The sequence below is a fragment of the Gambusia affinis genome, linkage group LG07 (assembly GCF_019740435.1).
Source record: "Gambusia affinis linkage group LG07, SWU_Gaff_1.0, whole genome shotgun sequence".
Lineage (NCBI taxonomy): Eukaryota > Metazoa > Chordata > Actinopteri > Cyprinodontiformes > Poeciliidae > Gambusia > Gambusia affinis.
In genome coordinates, this window is record NC_057874.1 from 12,311,298 (window position 1) to 12,332,939 (window position 21,642).

Sequence of the window (21,642 nt, forward strand, 5' to 3'; positions counted from 1 at the left end):
TATGATGTCAACTAAATATATGGTTCTAAAATAATATCCACTATATGCTAAGAATCATCAAGGAGCAGAAATGCAACAGGAATAAACCAAGAGATGCACCATTTACTTTTTTTTCTGTCTAATACAGATTAACGATTTTCTTTGAGATCTGACGTGTAGGATTTCACTCTCGGGCACTACCGGAGAGTAATTTATATCAGATTGTTACTTTTACAAAAGTAAAAAAAATATTTTTAATTTTTAAAAAATCAAAATTTCATAAAATATTGTTGCGTGATTGTTTTAACTCGACCTTTTTATATGCACCTATTTGACATAGTAATACCTTACTTTAACGTGATTATGGTGTAAGTTACATGAAATAGTAAATCAAATAAATAAAAAATAATTTTGTTTAACATTACACTTAAAGTTAATTACGGTTCACAATGCTTTTACAACATAAAAGTCATGTATTTACTCTGTTTGCGATCACAAACAAAGTAAATACTGTGTGTGACCGTATTTACAACAGTATTGTATTGTTGCTTGTGCTTCTCAGCATGTTACTGTGCATGTTGTAACTCCCAGTGAATCTCAGGATGGCCCAGTGGGACAGACTGAGGCAGCTCTTTACCACTTACTGAGAGTTGAAAGGGAAGCAAGGTGCTGCTTAATTAAATGTTTTTAGTTACCGTTGCATAAATAATTAGGTCTGTGATTTCTGGTGCGTCACATGCTCCGGTTTGGTTAGTCACTTTCTCGACGTCATTTCTGGGAAACGATAATGTCAACAACAGCGCCGTAAGTTTCTATTTTGCTGTCTCCCAGCCTCCCTGTTGATTGACGTAGAGAATTGACCAATTAAATGCAGCGCTCTCTGAACAATTCGACCAATCAGATCCTAGCTCTGACCTGAAACGGAAACTGTGTGACGAATAACGGCATTTCGGCTCTTGATTTTCATCCAACGTTTGAGACTCTTGAGCCAAAATGGCGCCTGGGGGTCTCTCTGTCGAGAACACATTGGGAGGGGAAAATGCTGTCCAATTAGAGACAGAACGAGAGGAAAAGAAAGAGGAAATGATATTTACACGCCTTCTCCGACTAGACAGTTGTTTTAGTAATATACAGCAGCAGCTGTGGCTCTTTGCGAAGCCTAACGCGTTTGCTAGCTATGCATTTGTCCTAACTTAGCTCATAGTTACTTGGATAATTACGTGGACTGCGACAACTTAAATAAAGGTGAGTAAACATATTACTACTGCGGTGCTTAACGTGGTTAATGGTGTTGATATATCCTCGAAAATCCTGCAGCTCGGGAAATAAACTGTAGCCAGTATTAGTGGTTTTGTAGCATGTAGTTTCGGTCATTATATGATACTGTAAAAAGAAGTTGCAGTCAAGTATTACTTATTTTGTGTAATATTTGTATTGTGTGGACCTACATGCCTCGATGCCTTGACACTTTGCTACTGTCACTCTTGGATTTCCCTACTGTGGGACAAATAAGTAAAATAAACTCGCCAGATTGTTCAGAACTTTGCACTTTGTTCCCTCGCATGTAATCACAATTTGTCAGGTCTATCTTAAAGCCATTGCTGACAGTAATAGATCAGTTGCTTGTTGCTTGTTTTTCTCAGCATGTGTGTTTCTGTGCATGTTGTTGTAACTCCCAGTGAATCTCAGGATGGCCCAGTGGGAGAGACTGAGGCAGCTCTCTGCTGTTTACTGGCAGCAGCTTCATGAGTTATATGACAGGGATGGTTTGCCTATGGATGTTCGCCACTACCTGTCGGCTTGGATAGAGAAGCAGGAGTGGTAAGACCCTTTAATCTTGTATGGTTATTACTGCACTGTGTCTTGCACATAACTTACTCCCCATCTGTATGGTGTGTTAATTCTTCTCAGGCAACGAGCAGCTAGGGACAACGACTTTGCAATGGTGCTGTACCAGGTTCTGCTGCAGAATCTGGATATCCAGCACAGCCGCTTTGTTCAGGAGGAGTCATTCTTACAGCAGCACAACATCAGACGCTATAAACAGAGCTTCCAGGTGTGTAAAAATAAACACCACCCAGGTGTTTTTTTTTGTTTTTTTTTTTTCCTGAATTGCTCTCTGTGTCTTTTTAAACATATTTGCATTATGTTCAAAGGGAACATTGAGTTCCACTTGACCTCACCTCACCTCAGGTGTATTTGGTTGTAAAGATAAGCATTAGAAAAGTAATTAACATTGCAGCTCTAATCACATTCATTATGCTGTTTGCGGTAACAGTTCCTCATTCTTTTTTAAAATCCTCACCTGATCTGTGTGTCTGATAGAGGTATCAAGATGAGCCCTATGTTTTGGCAAGCACAATCCAGTGGTTTCTGGACAAAGAGAAGGAAATCCTGGCCAGTGCTGAGCTAAGTGAACAGGTTTGGGGACTCTTATTTTACTAATGTACTGTACATACATACAATGTAAAGGGGACATACAACACCCTGCTGCACAACACAATAACAGAAGCGACATTCACTGTTTATGTTTCTTTCGATGTATGCATGACTGGTCTGTCAGCCTGGTGCTGCACAATACATTGAATATCAATATGCACAACATTGCAATCTGAATTCAAAGACTTTTGATTGATGTTATTTTTTGGTACTTTTTAAGGGGACTTTTGTTTACTTTAATATACAGAACTGTCTCTCTGTAACTTAATCAACAGAAGAATCACATTGTTGTAGGTTTTCCCAGCCTTTAAATTCCCTGCTCCTTTGTTTCAGGTGCAGCTTTTGCAAGTTGAGCAGGAAGCCATGGAGACGACCTGTCAGCAGGAGCTTCAGCGCAAAATGGCTGGACTGAGGAACGATGTGCAGGTGAAGATAGTGTTATTTTGTTTTGTGACTGATTTGCTCTGTATTGCTAAACTATATAATGCTCACCGATCCTTTCTCATTTTCTGTCTCGTGCTGAACGTTGTGGCACATAGTGTTTGGAACATGCAATCATATGCCTGGAGGAGCAGCAAGATGAGTTTGATTTTAAATTTCAAACCTACAAGATGGAAGGTTAGGACATTAAAGACTCCTAATTCTATTTTCATTCACTGATACTGAGTAATAGTGTGGTCTGAATCACAGCTTCATGCTCTTTTGTCTTACATGGAAACTTTCAACCCACAATGGAAATTCTCATTCAGCTGTGACAGATGAGGCAAAGAAGAATGAACGGAAGAAAATCTTACAGTCACTAGTCAACAATCTGAATGACAATAGAAAGGTAGGAAGCTATTACTATTTACTAATTGTGAACTAATTATTAAAAGCAGCATTAATAAAAGACATTAAATGCATCCAAAGTAAGAATTCCTAATGTTTTCACTCTACAAACTTATACTTTGATGCACTGTTCTCGAATTCATTAAAGTCAGATAAAGGTTAGGCACTTATATTTGAATGGATATGTGGGGTTTATCTTGTCATGTTTAATTAAGAGCTATTGCTGATAAGAAATCTACAGCACAAGTTTTAGGTTTTAGTTCTGGTGGAATCAGCAGCTAAGATCTGAAGAAAAACTTCCATTTGATATCAAACGTGAAAAGCCAGATCAGTCTGTTTTTCCCTATATATTGTATAATTCTTTTTATTTATCTTGTATATTTAATATTTAGAGCACCCTAGCAGACTTAAACAAGCTTTTGGACCGGGCTGAAGACCTGATCGATCTGTTGGTGCGGAAAGAGCTGGTGGACTGGCAGAGGAGGCAGCAGAGATCCTGCATCGGTGCTCCAGACAATGTTTGCCTGGATCAGTTGGAAAAATGGTATACTTCTCCTCTTATGAATTAAGTTTTAGAAATTAACTATTTCCACTTACAGCTTCTAAGTCTCGATTCTCTTTGCCTTCTAGGTTCACCTGCGTGGCAATGTGTCTGTTCCAGGTCAGGGAGTTTCTCAATAAACTGGACGAGTTGGTGGGAAAAATGACCTATGAAAACGACCCTATAAAGGCCCAAAAACCTGCACTAAATAAGAGAGTTTATGCTCTTCTTGAAGACTTACTCAAGAGGTATGCCATTACAAGGGAGTTTGTTTTGTTCTGCTGATGTTTGGGGTCGTTTTTTGTGAGAATGTACTGATATTTAGTTTTTTTTATGATACTTCCAAGTTCGTTTGTGGTCGAGACTCAGCCGTCCATGCCTCAGGGAAAGGGGCCCCTGGTTTTGCGTACAAATGTCCAGTTCTCTGTTAAGACAAGGTCAGTGTTGCACCATGTGAAGTGTTTTGAATATTTATGCATATTAAAAAGAGATTTGAGAGTTATTGGTTGTTTTTCAGAGTTGTAATTATAAAGTTGTGCCAAATGGTTTTCTTTGAAAACTGGTTTGCCGAAACCATTTTTGATACTTTCAGATTTTTTCCTAAAGACCATAACAGATAAAAAAAAACTCAAGCAAGTGCTGCAGGTTCCTTCATAAATGTTCTAATTTTGAATCCAGAGAAAATTATTAAATTACAAGATTATTTTTAGTAATATTTTATACCAGATCAAAAGTTGTGATCAGCAATCAGAGCAGAAAATCATCCTAATCCGATCTCTGACCATTTGATTCTTGTATCTCTATAGACATATAAAACATGCAAATTTACAACTATTTTAATTTTATTGTTGCTTATTACATAATAACATTCATTCTGATCAGTGAGTGGTTTGCTGTTTTGTTTTTACTTAACAAATAAAATAAATATGCGATAAAGATCTGTCACCTTTGTGTTTTGCACTATAAGCTTCTCTCTAAGCCGTTCTTTGTTTTGATACTTCAAATCTTAGACTTCTGGTTAAGTTTCCTGAACTGAACCACTCCATGAAGGTGAATGTATCCATGTCAAGGTAAGATTTCTAGCTTACTTTATTTAATTAGTTCTCACAGTTTTTAGTTTTTTCCTTCATGCGATAACGAATGACATGTTATTTCCTCTCTCTGGTCGCTGCCCTCCTCCCTTCGTTCTTGAATTTAGGGAGACTCCTCAGATCAAAGGGTGAGTTTTGTTTCTCCCCGGCCTCAATGTAACAAGAACAGCTTGTTATTTATTTATTTATTTATTTTTTGTTTCCACTAATGGCGGGTCTGTTTGTAGATATCGGCGCTTCAATGTGCTGGGAACTGCAACCAAAGATTTGAACATGGCTGAGAGTCTCAGTGGAGGCATGGTTGCAGACTTCAGACATCTGGTGAGTATTAATGGTTTGAAAAGACTTGGTAAATTCTAACCAGTTCATATTTCTAAAGCATTTAAGCAAGTTTAACACAGTGAAACATCCATGTTTAAATTATTCCACATGTTTAACAGTAAATGTCAGGTTGTCAGAGTAGTCATTGGCAAACTTCCATAGCCAGAACAATTTGAACTTGAAGTGTTTGTTTTTTTAGTCTCTGAAGGAGCAGAAGTCTGGAGGGAGTGGAAAAGGAATCAGTGAGGTGAGTTAAATGAAATCGATAAACCCTCAGTTGTTTTTTTTCGTCATGGGTTTGATCTGACGGTGTGTTCTTGGACAGATTTCTCTCAGTGTTACAGAGGAGCTGCACATTATCTACTTCAACACTGTCTTTGAGCTGAAGGGCTTTTCAGTGGAGCTGCAGGTGAGGTTTTTACTGCTTCCTTTGATTTACATCTCTTAGTAACAAGCAGCAAAGATGTTAATCATCAACACAGCAATGACCTGCACTGAATCTGTCCTTCCCTCACCACTGCAGGCCTCCTCCCTTCCTGTGGTCATTATATCAAACTCCAGCCAGCAGCAAAGTGCCTGGGCTTCTATCCTCTGGTTCAACATGCTTAGTTTAGATCCAAAGGTGAAAAGTCGCACTCTTCACCTCACCCCACTTTGCATATTGTTAACAATGTCAAGAATGTTAATATTTGCATCTTTGCCCAGGACATTATGTTCTTCGCCACCGTTCCTGCTGCTCCTTGGCCACAGTTTGGAGAGATGTTGAGCTGGCAGTTTCTCTCTGCCACAAAACGGGGTCTGGATGATGATCAGCGCAAAATGATTGCACACAAGCTGTTTGGTAAATGCCAAAAAGTTAATTAAGAAGTTTATTCTGAGAGAATGTGTAACGGGTACCGTAGCGACAGCACCGCTGTTGACAGATATACTCCTGAAGAACAGGAGAAAGACGAGGAAACGGCTTGTTCAGTTCAAGTGTCATGCAGCAATGAGGGAAAATACAAGCAGGACACTAAAACCGCCACCCGCCCCCTGCTGGTGTGGAGTAAATATTACACAGCACATAAAAAAAATGAAGGAAAACTCTTCTCCAAAATAAAGTACAGAACTTGTATTAACAATTTCAAGTCATAAACACAAATGTCACACTTTTGTGGTCGCCACAAATGCAGGTATGCCTTCTGAAAGATTAATAAACTTCAATTTCTAACAAACATTTAACACTGGAACTGGAAGACATTTTAAATGTCCAAAATAATTAAACAAAACAACTGAAACAACAAAGAAAGGGGCTAGTTGAACCAGACTGAGTTTCTCTTCCTAAACCTCTCACAATATTTTGTCCAGTTCTTACAATCCTCCCCAGTTGGTGTAACTGAGTCAAGTTTGTCCGTTTTCTCTCTGAGATTAAAAAAGGGCTTTTTGATAGTAAAAACATTGACTTATCTATTCTTTGCAGCAGTGTAAGTGATTTTCCTAAGGTCTCCATGGAAGATCCAGGTCAGGAAAAAAAATTATGACCTCAGTTTGTGTCAGTAAGAGCTACTGTGGATAATAAGTTAATATTCTGGTATTTTTCACATCCTATATTTTCAGCATTATCTTTGTTTTGTTTTAGTCTGAGATGAAACTGCTTGCAAATATAAACTTTATTGTTGGGCGGAAAAAAGAAGTGAAGTGTAATTCCTAACAGCTTTATTAGATTTGCAGCAACTCCATGCAGTAAAAATAAAGTGCCTTGTTGCTATCGTAAGGTTTTATATAACAGGAAGTAATAAATACCCTGAGGTATTCAGGCTACAAATTTAAATATGAACGATACACGGTTCATGACACTTTTAGTTTACCATTAACGTCTAATTGCACTGTTATTTAAAAAAACAAAAACTACAGGACTGTGTTATACACCTGTTGACATAGTTTTGTTTCAGAACATTATTTCTCGTCCAAGTAAAGTCCGTCTCCCAAACATTATCCAGTACCATGACTTCCTGAAATAAGCATTTGCCCCTGAAGCTTTTTCTGTCTGGCGTTAAGTAAATCAGTTCAATAAGTTATGCATCAGTGCTCATCTAAAGCTATAATTTTGTCATTTGAAGACATTAAAATGTCTAAAGGGCGGGGTTACATATGTCAGGTGGCTGTCTGATGACTGTAAAAACCTGCCTGCACGTGTACAGGAATTCATAATGATAAGGGTTGTGCAGCATAGTTCAGTGTTTTTGCTTTCAGACATATTTTCTAAGAGCTAGTGGACCTGAATGGACATGAATAATGCAGCTTTCTCTCTGTGCTCTGCCAGGGAAGCAGCAGAACTACGACATCTGCCAAGTGACATGGTCAAAGTTTTCAAAGGTGAGAATGGAAAGTAGATCATTTGTTGTAAAATAATGTTTTGCAATGGTCAACGTCACCATTTAGTGCAACATTTGCGTATGTGCACCTAAACTCTTGATTTGTCTTTCAGTTTTTCTTGTATAATTATAGTTACAGATTTGGTTTTGTGAAAATGTTAAGAACTTTTTACATTTACACAACTTGTATTATTATTCTTTTATATTGATATATATATTTTTTTCTGTTCATTTCAGGAAAATGGTCCTGAAACTTTCTGGGTGTGGTTTGATGGCATCCTGGTGATGGTGAAAACCTACCTGGAAAACATCTGGAAGGAAGGGTGAGTGCTTTGGATTTCATACCCTGCAGCAACTTGGGCCTCACACATATCATTTAACACTGTAACATCACGGTGATGTCATCATGCATTTATGAATCATTAAGGTGTGTTTATCGTGAAGCATTTAGTAATATTTCTGCACACTTAAATGCTAGCATTTAAGTGCTAACATTAAATGTTAGCTAACACATTTAATGCTTCACGCACTATGCTTCAAGCAAGTGTTTTTACACCTACATATTTTGCACATATGCAAGTGTAAAATCCCACTTACATATGTGGGATTTTACAGGACAAATCAATACAAACTAGCACATCGAGCGACAATGGAAGCAAAATTATGTGTAGTTCGCAAATTATTTTACGCAAAAAATCTGAAAAATGTGGCATGCATTGGTATAAAACCTCAGTTTGTATTTTACCACAAGCTTTGAATCAACAGTATGTGTGGTGGGGAAAATTGCAAGAGAAAACCTGTTAGAGGCTGCATATTAGTTGAGATGAGGGTGGAGATTCAGACCCAAAACATACAGCAGAGATACAATAGCATCATTTAAATGAAAGATTTTATGTACTGGAATGGCCTAGCCAAAATTAAGAAAACACTTAAAATGATCAGTTTCTCTGATTTTACTTTTTGTAGGTATATGTTTGAATAAAGTGAACATTGTTCCTTTGTTCTATGAACTACTGTCAACATGTCTCTGAAATTCCATGTTAAAATTTAATTTCTGTGCAGAAAATGAGAAATTGTCAAAATAAAGCGATGCAGTCCTTTTGGACCTCAAATAATGCAGAGAAAACAAGTTCATATTTATTTAGAAACAACATTACTAATGTTTTATCTCAGGAAGATTTCAGAAATCAATATTTGGTGGAATGCAGTGGGCTCAGCTATATATATATATATATATATATATATATATATATATATATATAATAAATGCCCTGTAGGACGAGCGTGATCTAGTTTGGTTTTATGTAATAGTAATAATAATTAATGATAATAATAAATTTTGTTTGTAGGTGCTGTTCTTCACAATCAAGGTCACCTTACATAATTCAACATAAAAAAACAAACACAAAAGAGCAAGAGTAAAGTGTTTTTTCTTTCTTCCTAAATGCAGCCTCATTATGGGTTTTGTGAGCAGAGGAAAAGAAAAACTTCTCCTGAAGAAGAAGAAGAGAGGCACTTTCCTGTTGCGCTTCAGTGAAAGTGTGGTTGGAGGAATCACCTTCTCCTGGGTGGAAATGGACTCAGCTGGTTTGACACTTTTTATTTCAAAATGCATCCAACACCAGTTAAAGCTGTTTTATTACTCTTTCTGTTTTATCACTCTTGTATCTTTGTCATTAATTTTAGGTGAGCCTGATATAAAAACGGTCCAGCCCTTCACAAAAACTGATCTCTGCCAGATCCCATTCCACGAAATCATCAGAAATTTCCAGATCTTGGAAGCCGAAAACGTCCCAGAAAGTCCTCTGCTTTTCCTGTATCCCGACACTCCAAAAGATGAAGCTTTTGGAAAGTGGTACAACGAGAAGAGTGGAGGTATGGGTTTCACATGCCACTGCAAAATTTAATTCTTTACACTGCAAAAATACAAAATCTTACCAAGTATTGTTGGATTAGTTTCTATTGCAAATGTCTTAGGACACTTGAGATAACACAAAACTAACTTGCAAATAACTTTTCATCAAGAAATATGAGCTTGTTTTTTAAGTCACTAATTTCTTAATATTGATGAAAATTAACTTGTTCCATTGGCAGATAATTTCACTTATAACAGGGGAAAAATGTCTTGTTTCAAGTAAAATGATCTGCCAATTGAGCTAGTACTTTTTCGTCAATATTAAGGAATTGTTGATTTAAAACAACCTTCTTGATCTTGCTGAAAAGTTTCTTATAAGTTGGCTTTGTAATATTTCAAGTGTGCTAAAGTCGGACTAAAATTACTTGGTTCTGTTTTGGGTTTTTGCAGTGTAAACATTTTTTACAAGATGTTCCTGTGGCTAAAAGCATAAAATCACACCTTTTCTCTGAACCTTTTCAGATGAAAATCCTTACAAGAAGTACATCAAAACCAAGCTGATGTTTGTTTCTAAAGAGTAAGTGTTTTTCTTTTCTTGAACGATGCTGGCTTGCATTGGCTTGTTTGTCAAAAAAAAAAAAAAAAAAAGCAAAAAAATAAAACCCTAACTCTTTTACAACCTTTTATAACAGAAGCAAAACAAAAATAAATAGATAACCCACTTAATTTTTTTAATAATATGAGCTACTGGTTGTAATGGTTGTTTGTCATTGGTCATGTAGGAACACACTGGAAGCTAGGTCACCCATGTCCTGTGACATGACACAGGGTGATTGCCCGGAGCCAATGAATGGCCTGTATGGAGAGGCAGCTGGTGAGTCCTGGCTCTCCTTGCTGTCAAATCCAGCTGAAAACCTTCAAACCAATCAACCCCATCATCAGAGAGCTCTGTCACTGCTTTAGTTTGGCTTTGTGGTGTGTTAGAGTAGTGGGGAGCATGCACTAAGTGGTGGCTGTGATACCGATGAGCATGTCTCCCATTGTGGGTCGTTTCTTCTGCATGGTCGTGCCTGTTGTGCTTCTGCTCTCACAAAACCTCTCGGGTGTCTGGGTTACCCAAGATGGTTACTAATATTTTCATTCAGTCTGGCTGCATTTAGGTTTTGCTTTTTGCATTTCACTTCATGAAAGTAAAAACTGCATTTCATCCAAATGAGCGGAGATTAATTGGGAAAACTAAAGATATTTTAGTATTTTGTTTTTAACATAATGAAGCAATGAACCAAGTATTGACTTAGAAAAATGATTATATGATAACTAAAACTAATAGTATACTTCTAATTGTTTTTTGTTTTTTTTTGCAGAATTATGTTAAACACTCATATTTGTTCCCATTCAGTGTTAAATTGTTTGAAATGACCACTGTGTGACACCTTCCTAAAATAAAGGCCTAAGTCAATTTTTTCCAAAAGTGTTTTTTTTTTTAGTTTTGCTGGTATTATCTTTTTTTTTGTTTATGACTTACTTCCATTACTTTAGGAAGGTGACAATAACACACCTAGCCTGAAAGAGAATGTGAGTCCATATGCATTTCAAGAAAATAGGCATTAAAACAAATTTTTTCAGAAATTCAATTCAAAAGTTAGATACTTTTGAATCATAAAAGTAATTTTGCAATTCAGTAATTTAGTTGTAAAAGTCATTGCAAAAGAACTATAATGCAATTCAAAACTGAATTGACTTACAAATATACAAATTCATTACAAGCAGAGATAGTAAACAAGTTATATCGCTGGTGATTTTGATAATTTTGGCTTACAGCCTATGAAAACAAAAAAAAACTTACAGTAAGTAATTTTTTTTTACCATATTATGGGCTACCCATATGTACGCATTATGTACATATGGTACATAATGTGTACATATGTAAGAAAAAAGTCTGGTCAAAAAATGAATAACCACAGCCTGAGAGGATTATGAAGCCTGTTTAAAGAATTTGCAGGCAATTCATAAGTGGAGGTCTCCAGCTGGTGGAGGGTTTGTTGAACCGTCTTATCTGGGCTGAGGAGAAAAAAAGCCTCCTTTCAGAAGACTGTAAGATTCAAATTTAATTTGGAAAAAGATGTCCGAGAGTCTGGAGGAAGAGTGGAGAGGCACAGAATCCACATTGCTTGATTTTCCGCATTAAGTTTCCACAGTCGGTGATGGTTTGGGGAGCTGGTGTTGGTCCACTGGGTTTTTTTGAAGTCCACAGTCAGAGCTGCCGTCCAGCAGGACATTTTAGTGAACTTCTTGCTTCCTTCTGTTGAGAAGCTTTATGGAGTTTCTTATTTCATTTTCCAGCAGGACTTGGCACCAGCCATATCGCTAAATTCCTGCTCCAACAACCACAATAGTACATAGTCAAACCAGTCACCGATTGACTGGTTTGACCTAATCTGCATTCCAAATCTGTGAAGTATTGCCAAGAAGAAGGTATGAGGCAGCAGATCAAACAACACAGGAGAGTCGAAGGCTGGTGTCAAACCAGCTAGGGCTTCCTTAACAGACCCAGCAGCAGCAAAGCTTGAGTCTATACAGTGGAGTAAACAAACTTTTCAGAAAGCTTTTATTTCTTTTTTCTTTTTCAATGCTTTGATTTCAGAGGATCTGAATTTTTGGTTTTCATTAGCTGGAAGTCATAATAAATTCTTTGAAAAATGCCTTGGGGTGTAATAAAATAATGAATGATTTGGTTTCACCTTTTCAACTGAAGTACTTCTTATTTACTGCGTCTTTACTTCCTCAAATCTTTTGTTTTGAGTTTCATTATAACATGCGTACTTAAGCCTTGCTGCTGCTGTTTTACCTCAACTACAGGTGATAAAATATACTTGGTTCAATTTCTTCTCCTCTGTGCTTTCATGCAAAGTCAGTCCTTCCTTTTTTATTTTTTGCACATGACCAAATGCCATTTTTAACCACTCTCACTTCCCCTTTAAAATCAGAGTCATAATGACACAAATGCAGCCGCAGCAACCAATAGCAAAGCAATAACTTTCTCTTTCCTGGTTTTCTTCCCACCTAGAACAAGAGGATGAGCCTCATCTTCTGCAGCCACAGCTGGAAACCTTTCAGGATCCCATGCTGAGCAGCGCTCTCGAACCCTTGGAGGACGATGGTCTGTTGTACCCGAGCTTCACTGATTCTGACTTCATTCAGCCCGACCCATTCCTGACTGATTTCAACATTTTAGCACCCAGCCTCCTGCCTGCACAAACTTGTGGAGGCATTTTCCAGTAGATCTGTGTATGTCGGCCATAACTATACTAATATGCTGACCCCTATTTGCAAAATCCATGTATAGAACTGTGATGCAGTGAGCGAGCTGAATATAAAACACAACAGCTCGTCGATTTTCCTATCATGTTGATAAGTCATTGTCAATCTTCTTCGCCCGTTAACATTCATGCAAACAAAATGTCAAAAGACTGAAGGAACTGGTTTTAAACCGGGAATTTTACCAATTCATTTTTTAAAGATCAGAAGCAGAAAAATGGTCAAGTGGTGGGAAGTATTGTATGAAGCACTTTGAAGTCTCCTTCGTCTTGAAAATGTGGCTCTTAAATTATTTTATTCTTGTTGGGTTGAAACTTGTATTTTATTTTGTTTTATTTTTATGTTTTTAGCTGGAAGTACACAAACCCTGTGAAAAATTGTCCTAGAACAAGGCACTCCTTGTCCCAAAGCTGGGCTCTTCCTTCCTCTGCCCTTATAACATTCATTTACCCATATAAAGTCTCTTTGCATATTTTGTCTATTCTTTCACTTCCAAATAGTTTGTCATTTTGGCTAAAAAGTCTGTTCTACTTTAGTACTCTACTTAATCTCAGTCTTTATATTTTTTGGTGACATGTGAATTGTTTCGTTTTAACTGACTTCAGATTTAAATCCAGTTGTTCTCTCCATTGTTAATTGTACTTCTTCTGGAGAGTTTAATTCACTTGGTTTATGTAATAAAGCTTGTTGAAAGGAAACAATTTGATTTGAAACATGTCTTGATTTACAGATCACAGGTCATACACATTTACTTGGCATAACAACATAAGAATGAAAAATATCCACCTATGTGGCTTCAGACTGGACAAATGAATATTCTGCTTAAATGTTTTGGTATAGATGTGGATAAAGTTGTTGGTATGACTATTAAAAATGTGCAGATTATCTTAAACTTGCCGTTAATTTTTGTAATGTAATCTCACATTGAATAATTTTCAAAAATCTGTTTTCAGGATTCAGCTGAAGACCTTATGAAACAGTATGAGTTTTTCTAGAGTTTATAATATGCGTTACATCAAGGTTCTCAGTCCATTTGCTAGATATACAGGACAGAAAATCATGGATTACTAATTAAAACTATGATTATCTCAAAAACAGACAATACATTTAGGAATGCTTCAGTTACATTTGTTTTTTTTTTAGATTGGATTAAACATTTGTATCAAAAATAAATGTGACTTTTTTATCCCCTGCTGAATAAATGTATATTTAATACATTTATTAAATATGCATTTAATAAATGCATATATATTAAATTTATATTTAATAAATATACATAATTATATTTAACTAGAAAATTCCTGAAGAAATTTAACCGGGGCCTGCCAAAGTGTGCCCGTCGGTTTGGACCCAGCGTTCTGATGCTAAAAATTAGCATCAATGCTAAGCTTAGCTCTGTCCAGTGCGAGAAATTAACAAAGTCCAAACCTTGTTAGAAAGAGAGAACAAAACACAGCTTTATTACATCTGGCCAGAGGGAGAACCCAGAGAGATCTGAGATCTGACTAGACAAAGGAATCACTTCTCTATATATACTGTAGTGTTTAATGCCCTTCGCACAAAGACAGGGTGTCATCCAGTGACGTGCGGTGAGGTTCATAGCTGGTGAGGCACTGACGTCATCAGAATCAGATTTGCAAATAGATGCATAGATTGACAGCAGTTTACAGGTTATGTTTCACTTCTGCATCCTTACACATACAAACTGTAGCTCACAAAACACACATATTATCTCCTGCTTCGATTGAAAGTTCACTTGAGAAAACTTTTTAGTGTTGTAATGTAGTCATCCATGTCGAAAGTCGGGATAAGCGAGAGGAAAAAAATCACTATCTCTATTATAATCTATCGCTGCACTTGACTTGCTTCCCGAATCGTTTAGCCTAGCTCGCTGTCACTTACTCGGCAGTTGAGGAGTGAACAAGACGAACGTCTGGGATCTTGAGCGCCCCCTGCCATGAGGCAAGAGAACTGCCTGCCTCACCTCGAACCTGTTCTCTGCCGTTTATAATCGCTCATTACACGAAACACGTTACACAAACAGTTGGTGACAAACAGCACTGTACATTATATACATAAGCTAAATTATTGGAAATAAGTTCACATATTAAATTTGTTTAAACCATTTTATTGACGCCGTAAAGCAACATGCTCTCTCCGCTTAGCAGCCAGCGCAGAGCCAGGGGTTGCGCAATCCAAGGTGAGGCAGAGCTCGCTGCTGCCTCACCGGCATCGCTTCCAAGCATTTGAATGGGAAAATAAGAAAATTCAGCGATTTTGAACAAATAAAAATCGAAATAGTAGAAGCTACATGACAAAATAAATATTTTTAGTACAAACCACCAATTTAAATTACTTTATGATTATATATTTTCTTTCTTTTCATGATGGCTGGTGAGGCACTGCCTCACCTGCCTCCCCTGACCGCACGTCACTGGTGTCATCGCTGATATTCTAAAAAAGCTTATCAGATTAATACACATAGTGAGAAAAATCGGCGGACAAACATAAAAAATAAAATAAATTTTGGGGCAGTTGACCAAAATCCCGGACGATTTTGAAATCCCCCCCGGACATTTTTTTAGGTCTGAAAAGTAGCCTTTGTTCGCCTTTTGGTATTTTGCTCATCTTGTTGCTTCATGGCTTAAAGTGGAAGTTTGGTTCCCCAAAACTTTCCTGTTTTGAAATGTGTAGCAGTAATCTAGTTTATTGCAGACAAGGGGACATGAAAAGATCAAAGTTGAAACTGGGGCTGCAGGTGGTAGATGTTTCATCATCTCTCAATAATTAATTAATATAACAAAAAAAAAGGCAAATCCATTTAAAGGTCCACCGCAGAGGATCACTGTTCGAAGGCTGTTCTCGCGTGTGTGGTGGACAGTAACTTAAAAGAAATTTACTTTTAGTTTAATAACATCTTGCTTTTTACTATTTTAGATATGGACAGAGTGTCTATTTAGGTATTAAAAGTCCCAGAATGGACACATAACTATATTTGTGTCTGTATGATGACATCATTTTACAGTAATAAATTTGATGTTCTGATCAAATTACTCAGTACAGATCAGTCCTTCCTGTGGACTGTGGTGTATCACTCAGTATAATAATTCATGACACACACACATTGGGAACATCACTCAACTACGGACTGATAATGGTTGAAATTTTAAAAGTACTTTACATTGAAAGGAAATCAAAATAAATGCTCTGATCGTTGGGTAGCTCTAAACTGACAACTAGTTATTGCACATTTAGTGTTGAAAATACTTAAACAGAAATGTATTTTTCAGCAGTAAAAATTAATTTTTGTTAAAAGACTGCAGATTTGTTTCTTCAGCATTTTTTACCCAGCCATATCTTTTGTAAAATCAGTTCAGTTGTGAGTTACAGTTTGTAGTTTTTCACTTTGCGAGACCTACATGCAGTACCTCATGAAGAACTGCAGGGAGGGTAGTAGACCCAAAATCTAAGTCCAGAGAGGTTGATATTGACAGGCTCAATGAATTTCCCCTCTAAAATTAATAATATCCAATTGATATAAATTTGACAATGTTGGTAAAAACCCTGTGTTTGAAAGATAAAAAGTAAGCAAAATATCTTTAAGCTAGATAATTTCATTATTTCAGTGTGGAGTTCTTAACTTACACCAACAGAGGCTTAAGTTTATGAACTTTTGTTCTTTTTTGTTGTTGTTGTTCAAATAGACGGCCGATCAACTAGAATGATCTAGATAATTATTTGTTACAGTGAGGGACAATATAGGAACATGTAACGCAAAGACTGACTGTCAATGCATTTTCTTTTTTTGCGACTATCCTCAAAATTTGAAAAGGGTAAAACATTAGGTCACTTTATTTATGTTATTTACTTTTCTGGTTTTAACTCAAAATTATTGATAATTAGCCAGATAGTCCAAACATATATTGTCCACTTGAGATGACATGTCAAAAATGTGAATAGGATGCTTAAAGTAAAGTAACCTTGAATATGTTTCAGGGGGATGTCATAATTTCTGCATGAATGTGTTTATGTTTTCTTAGAGAGGTTATCACTGCGTGCATGAATCACTTAGTCAACAGACAGGAGTAAATTAGAAAGAGTGTCTAAGTATTACCTTTATGAGTCACATAGTGCTTTGATGCTGTTAAAGTGTTTTGAACAAAACTGCGTCAAGAAAAAAAATCTGACTCCCCAAGCTTCAAAACAGCCATCAACAATGTCGTCTGTGTTCTCAGATGGGGGCTTCAACAAATTGCTAGCATGTCTGCACACGCATATTCCACCCATTTTACATCATCATAAAGGCCAAATCACCTGAGCGCTTAGCTTTAGTCATGCCTTGTCAGCACAAGTAAGACAGCGTTGAGACAGAGCAAGTTCCTGAATTATTGGAGTGTTGTGTTAGCTGGGACTGTCCTGACATAGTGAAGCAATGAGGGCTCTTTCTGGTGTGATGTAATGAACACTTCCACAATCTGTAATGACAAAGCACCCTGCTCTTCCTTCTTATCCCGAATGACCTCACGACACAGTTAACCTCTTAAAAAAATACAATTTATTACACAATCAACAACATATAGTGATGTACAAAGATATCTGCACATTGAATTGCAAAGTGTGACCTAAATTTATACTTCAAAATAGATGGAAATATCTATGAGATATAAGAGTAGAAGTGAAGGAGCTGGGATTTAAAATCAACTTTTTGTCTTTTTTTTGACTTGCGATCCAGAACCGCACAGCATTATGGGAAATGTGGGCAAACCTCTCAAAGTTGGTGGAATCAACCGTGTTCATGTCTATGGAATCAACCAGATCAACTAACTCATTCCTTGGTTACCTAGCAACAACAAGTTTCAAATTCTTTCCAACTTCAGTTACCTAGCAACAACCTGTTGAGTAACTGGCGCAGTGGATGTTGAAGGTTTCTTATAACTGTTTAACAATAAAAACCAATGGCGTGGAGTAGAAACTGCAGATAAAACAGGAAAGGTTATGCCACGGCATTGACAGTATTTCAGATATTTAAAACAAAAACTTCATTAATAATTATCCATATTGACAATTACTGGCATCAACTTTATGATATGTTTTGTAGTCCTATAGTCCAGTTCTAATAAGCACAATAAAAAGTCAACCCTGGTAGCTTTCAGTGGATGTTTTCCCTGAGAGGAAGAGCCCTGTTGCATGACCCAGAGAAGACATGAAGCCGGGAAGTCTGAAATGGACACTATGGACTCGTGGATCAGTCAAAGTAGGTTCTATGAAATCAGACTTTGTGGGTCTGTCACCAGCTGCAGAGGCGGGTGAAAGGAGCAGCAGCTCGGCTGAGCAGCTTGCCGTAGGCCTGACGAAACTGTCTGTTCATGAGCGCGTACAGAATAGGGTTAATGCAGCTGTTGAGCCAGGTGAGGTTGGCACAGAACATGTGCAACATCTGTGGGGCGCGGTTTTCTTTGTCTGCTATGTTTAGTAGCATAAATGGGACAAAGCAGCACACAAAGCAGAGAAACACAGCAAAACACATGCGGGTCACACGCTTGAATTCGTTATCCTCTGGAGCCGCGGACTGCGAAGCCAGAGCAGTGCTTTGGGTCTCTAGCTTGTCGTCTGATGACTTTAAGGGTAAAGCTGAGCTCTGAGGTGGGAGAATAGCCTTTTTGTAATCTTGTGTGTTTTGATCTGGTTCTGCTTGGCTGCTGATCTCCGAGCTACACGTCTTCCCCACACCACTTTCCACTCCGCTATCGTCCGTCACCTGAGCTGAAGGAGCAGATTTCTTCCTAGAAGAGCTTTGACTCAGCCTGTAGCGGAGCAGAGCTTTTGATGCAAGCCTGACTTTTCTGTAGATGAGCGCGTAGAAGACTCCAACACATCCTAGACCGATGAAGAAATAGAAGAAAAGCAGGATGGTGGTGTAGGGGCGGCCTTTGGTGCGATGGAAGCTGCAGGTGCACACCTGAGGCACAAACACGTAAACAGACCAGAGTGGGCCGAAGCTGGCCAGACCCAGACCCCAAGCTGAGACCACGAGTAAAGTAAGTCCAAGGCTGGAAAACACGCGGTTGAAAACAACTCTTTTTGCAACCAGGAGGTATCGGCCTACCGCCACCAGGCAGAGGGTAATGATGGAGACGGAGTTGGAGAGGAAGAGGAGCAGCCCAAAGATCTGGCACCACACCTGACCAGTACGCCATCTGAGGTGCAGGTAGGAGTCCACAGAGATGGGCTGCAGGATGGTGCAGTAGAGAAGGTCAGCCACCGCCAGGTTAACGATGAGGACGTTGAAGCGAGTCTGGACACGGGAGTCCAGGGCGAAGACCAGGACGGTCATCAGGTTCCCCACAGTTCCAGTGATGGTTACACAACATCCCCACAGCACGGCAAAGTACCGGTACTCCACCACCGAGGAGCTGTAGCAGGAGAAGTTACTGTCCTCTATTTGGTTTGTGTGATTCATCTTTATGCTGTGAAAATAATAGAGAAGGTGATTTCCTTTAACTGACTTCATAGCAGGTTTGTCTGAGAAGGAAGCTACATGGCAGGTAGACAAAAATAGTTCCCACTTCCCTTTGCTGCTCTGCTTGAAACTACTAGTGTAGGTTTTAGCTTTGACAAAACTTTGGTTCCTTTTTAGCTGAGTGGAGGAACATAGTCTTCTGATTTTGTTGCAAAATGTAAAAATATTTACATAAATGTGGTTCATAATTCACAGCAGAAGAGACTGTAGCAGATTTCTGCTCCTTTATAATATGACCACCATATATATATATATATATATATATATATATATATATATATATATATATATATATATATATATATATATATATATATATATATATATATATATATATATATATATATATATATATATATATATATACGATGTTTTTTTTCCCAACATATACTGGAAGACTACTGGTAGGAGGGATGGAGCAAACTGCAGGCCACTCCTGGAATAAAGCCACTTACTAATAGAGGAGTTTAGATCAGTGTGTGAAAATATATCTGAATATATTTAAGATTTGAAAGTCGATGTCTCCCTCTAATCTGATCGAGTGAACAAATTTTCAAAAATCTCATTCTCTAAAATTGCTTATTTGGTAGAACCGAACCCCAAAAGACCTACAGCTGTCATCACAACAGCAGCTGGCTCTACAAAGGATTCACTCAGGGGAGCTGAATACAAAACAATGCAAAATTTTTTAAGATTTTTATCTGTAACACTGTTGAAAACCATGCAGCATTTGCCTTCCCCTTTAAAACTATTCACTGTTTTCACTTAGGACCCGAATAAAACTCGACATTTCCGAATAAAACTCAACATTTGAGGCTGTTACTTAGCAAAATGTGAAAAGGAACACATTGTAAGCACTGTATATTTGCAGTAAAATACATGCTAAAGCACACAGTGTGCAATACATGTTACATTGAACAGACTCCAATATAATTTGAAAAGTTTAAATGACATCTCTGGTTAATAAAACCAACAGCGTCAGATGAGGTGAAAGCCAGTTTGCACCTACTGATGATGAATAGATCATATTTATACCCTGAAAGAAAGGAGTTGGAATGATCACACAACACAAGCCTCTCTACATAAATAAAAGTACGTTAGCTTATTAAAATTCCCTCCGACTAGTGAACAAATAACCCTCGAAATAGGCCACGTGTCAATAAGAGCGTAATGGTTTTAAAATTAAAACTGCAGCTTTCTTGAAAAAGAGCATTGAAATAAAACATTCTGTAAACATCACATGAATGTTTTCCTTCTCAGTCAGTGAAATACATTTCATGATAAAAACACAAAAAAACACCTGAGTTGTTGGTAATGAGGCATCTGACCTAAATATGGAAAATTAAGCATATTGAAAGTAAATGAGACGCAGCTCTTACCTTTACGCTGTTGTGTCTGTTACTGATTCTTCAGCTCTTCTGACGGGCTGCGTGTTTCTCTTCCTGCTGAAATCACCACTCTGGATCCTCTTTATTAGGCTGTGATGCTGCAATATGCCTGTTTTTTTTTCTTTTCTTTGCTGCAGGCGGAAATTCTTGTCGTCTCAAGCAGAACCTCGTATTATAAAAGTCAGCATAGACATTAATACACAATGAAAAGACAGAAGATTAATAAGAGGGATCCTATCTGAGAAAAGAAATCCTCAGATGGTTAATGTTTCAAAACCTTTATAACCACTGAAACACACACCCTAAACTACAGTCCAAAGTAAAACACAAACCATGTTATGATGGCACTTCACAGACAAGATGAGGAGCAAAACTGCAAATGCAGTAAACATTTAATCACTGAGCATTAAAACATGTTGGCCACACTTTATTTCTATCTTGCATCTAAAAGGTCAGACTTTGTTAAATCTTTTAAGATAACATTTATCAGTTTAAGTTTTTCCTTTGCTTGATCCTTAAATACATTTTTCCTTCCTGTCCAAAAGGCACCTTTAGTTCTGATTATGAGTTTTAAGCAGTTATGAAACTCAGTCCAGCCCATTGTAACTTTAACTAGGACATGAAGCCAGTATCAGCTTTACTACTGCTGCCAATAACGTTACAGTCACATTTTCTTATTCTTTATATTTAAGCTACAAAATTACCATGTTTTGCAATGAAAAATAAATAAAAGTAACAAGGAAGCATTTTTAAAACAGAAACTGTACGTTTGATTTTAAGTTTCATGCAGAAAAATTGTATTATTCTGGTTTCTTTGAAATGAAGCCTAGGCGCAAATTCAATCTGAAAGACTCTTTTAGCCCCACCTGCATCATCCAGCCGGAACTTCCGGCTCATCACCGTTGATTGCTCAACGCCGGTCCAAGACTCGTCACGTCCAATCACCGTCCAAGCCCCAGCTGATAAGGACCGCCATCCATGGCGTCGTGCGCTTTCCAGCAGAGCTCA

General features: G+C 37.6%; 2 protein-coding genes across 2 annotated transcripts; one reads left to right on the plus strand and one right to left on the minus strand.

Annotated features, from left to right (window-relative positions):
• Window positions 1-985: 985 nt before the first annotated feature.
• Window positions 986-13,424, plus strand: stat2 (signal transducer and activator of transcription 2). Its single transcript, XM_044123435.1, has 24 exons — window positions 986-1,224; window positions 1,659-1,800; window positions 1,891-2,035; window positions 2,305-2,400; window positions 2,752-2,844; window positions 2,958-3,036; window positions 3,168-3,247; window positions 3,639-3,790; window positions 3,877-4,035; window positions 4,135-4,224; window positions 4,798-4,857; window positions 4,986-5,006; window positions 5,106-5,199; window positions 5,399-5,446; window positions 5,525-5,608; window positions 5,723-5,821; window positions 5,905-6,040; window positions 7,502-7,554; window positions 7,791-7,876; window positions 9,004-9,140; window positions 9,240-9,428; window positions 9,931-9,985; window positions 10,191-10,282; window positions 12,476-13,424. Exons 2-24 carry the CDS (start codon window positions 1,670-1,672, stop codon window positions 12,688-12,690), a joined length of 2,394 nt encoding a protein of 797 aa, XP_043979370.1. The 5' UTR covers window positions 986-1,224; window positions 1,659-1,669; the 3' UTR covers window positions 12,691-13,424.
• Window positions 13,425-17,977: 4,553 nt separating this feature from the next.
• gpr84 (G protein-coupled receptor 84) lies at window positions 17,978-21,400 on the minus strand. The gene is made up of 2 exons (XM_044123437.1): window positions 20,626-21,400; window positions 17,978-19,193 (listed from the first exon to the last, which is right to left on the minus strand). The coding sequence occupies exon 2, from the start codon at window positions 19,184-19,186 to the stop codon at window positions 18,014-18,016; it is 1,173 nt and encodes a 390-aa protein (XP_043979372.1). The 5' UTR covers window positions 19,187-19,193; window positions 20,626-21,400; the 3' UTR covers window positions 17,978-18,013.
• Between the last annotated feature and the right edge of the window lie 242 nt (window positions 21,401-21,642).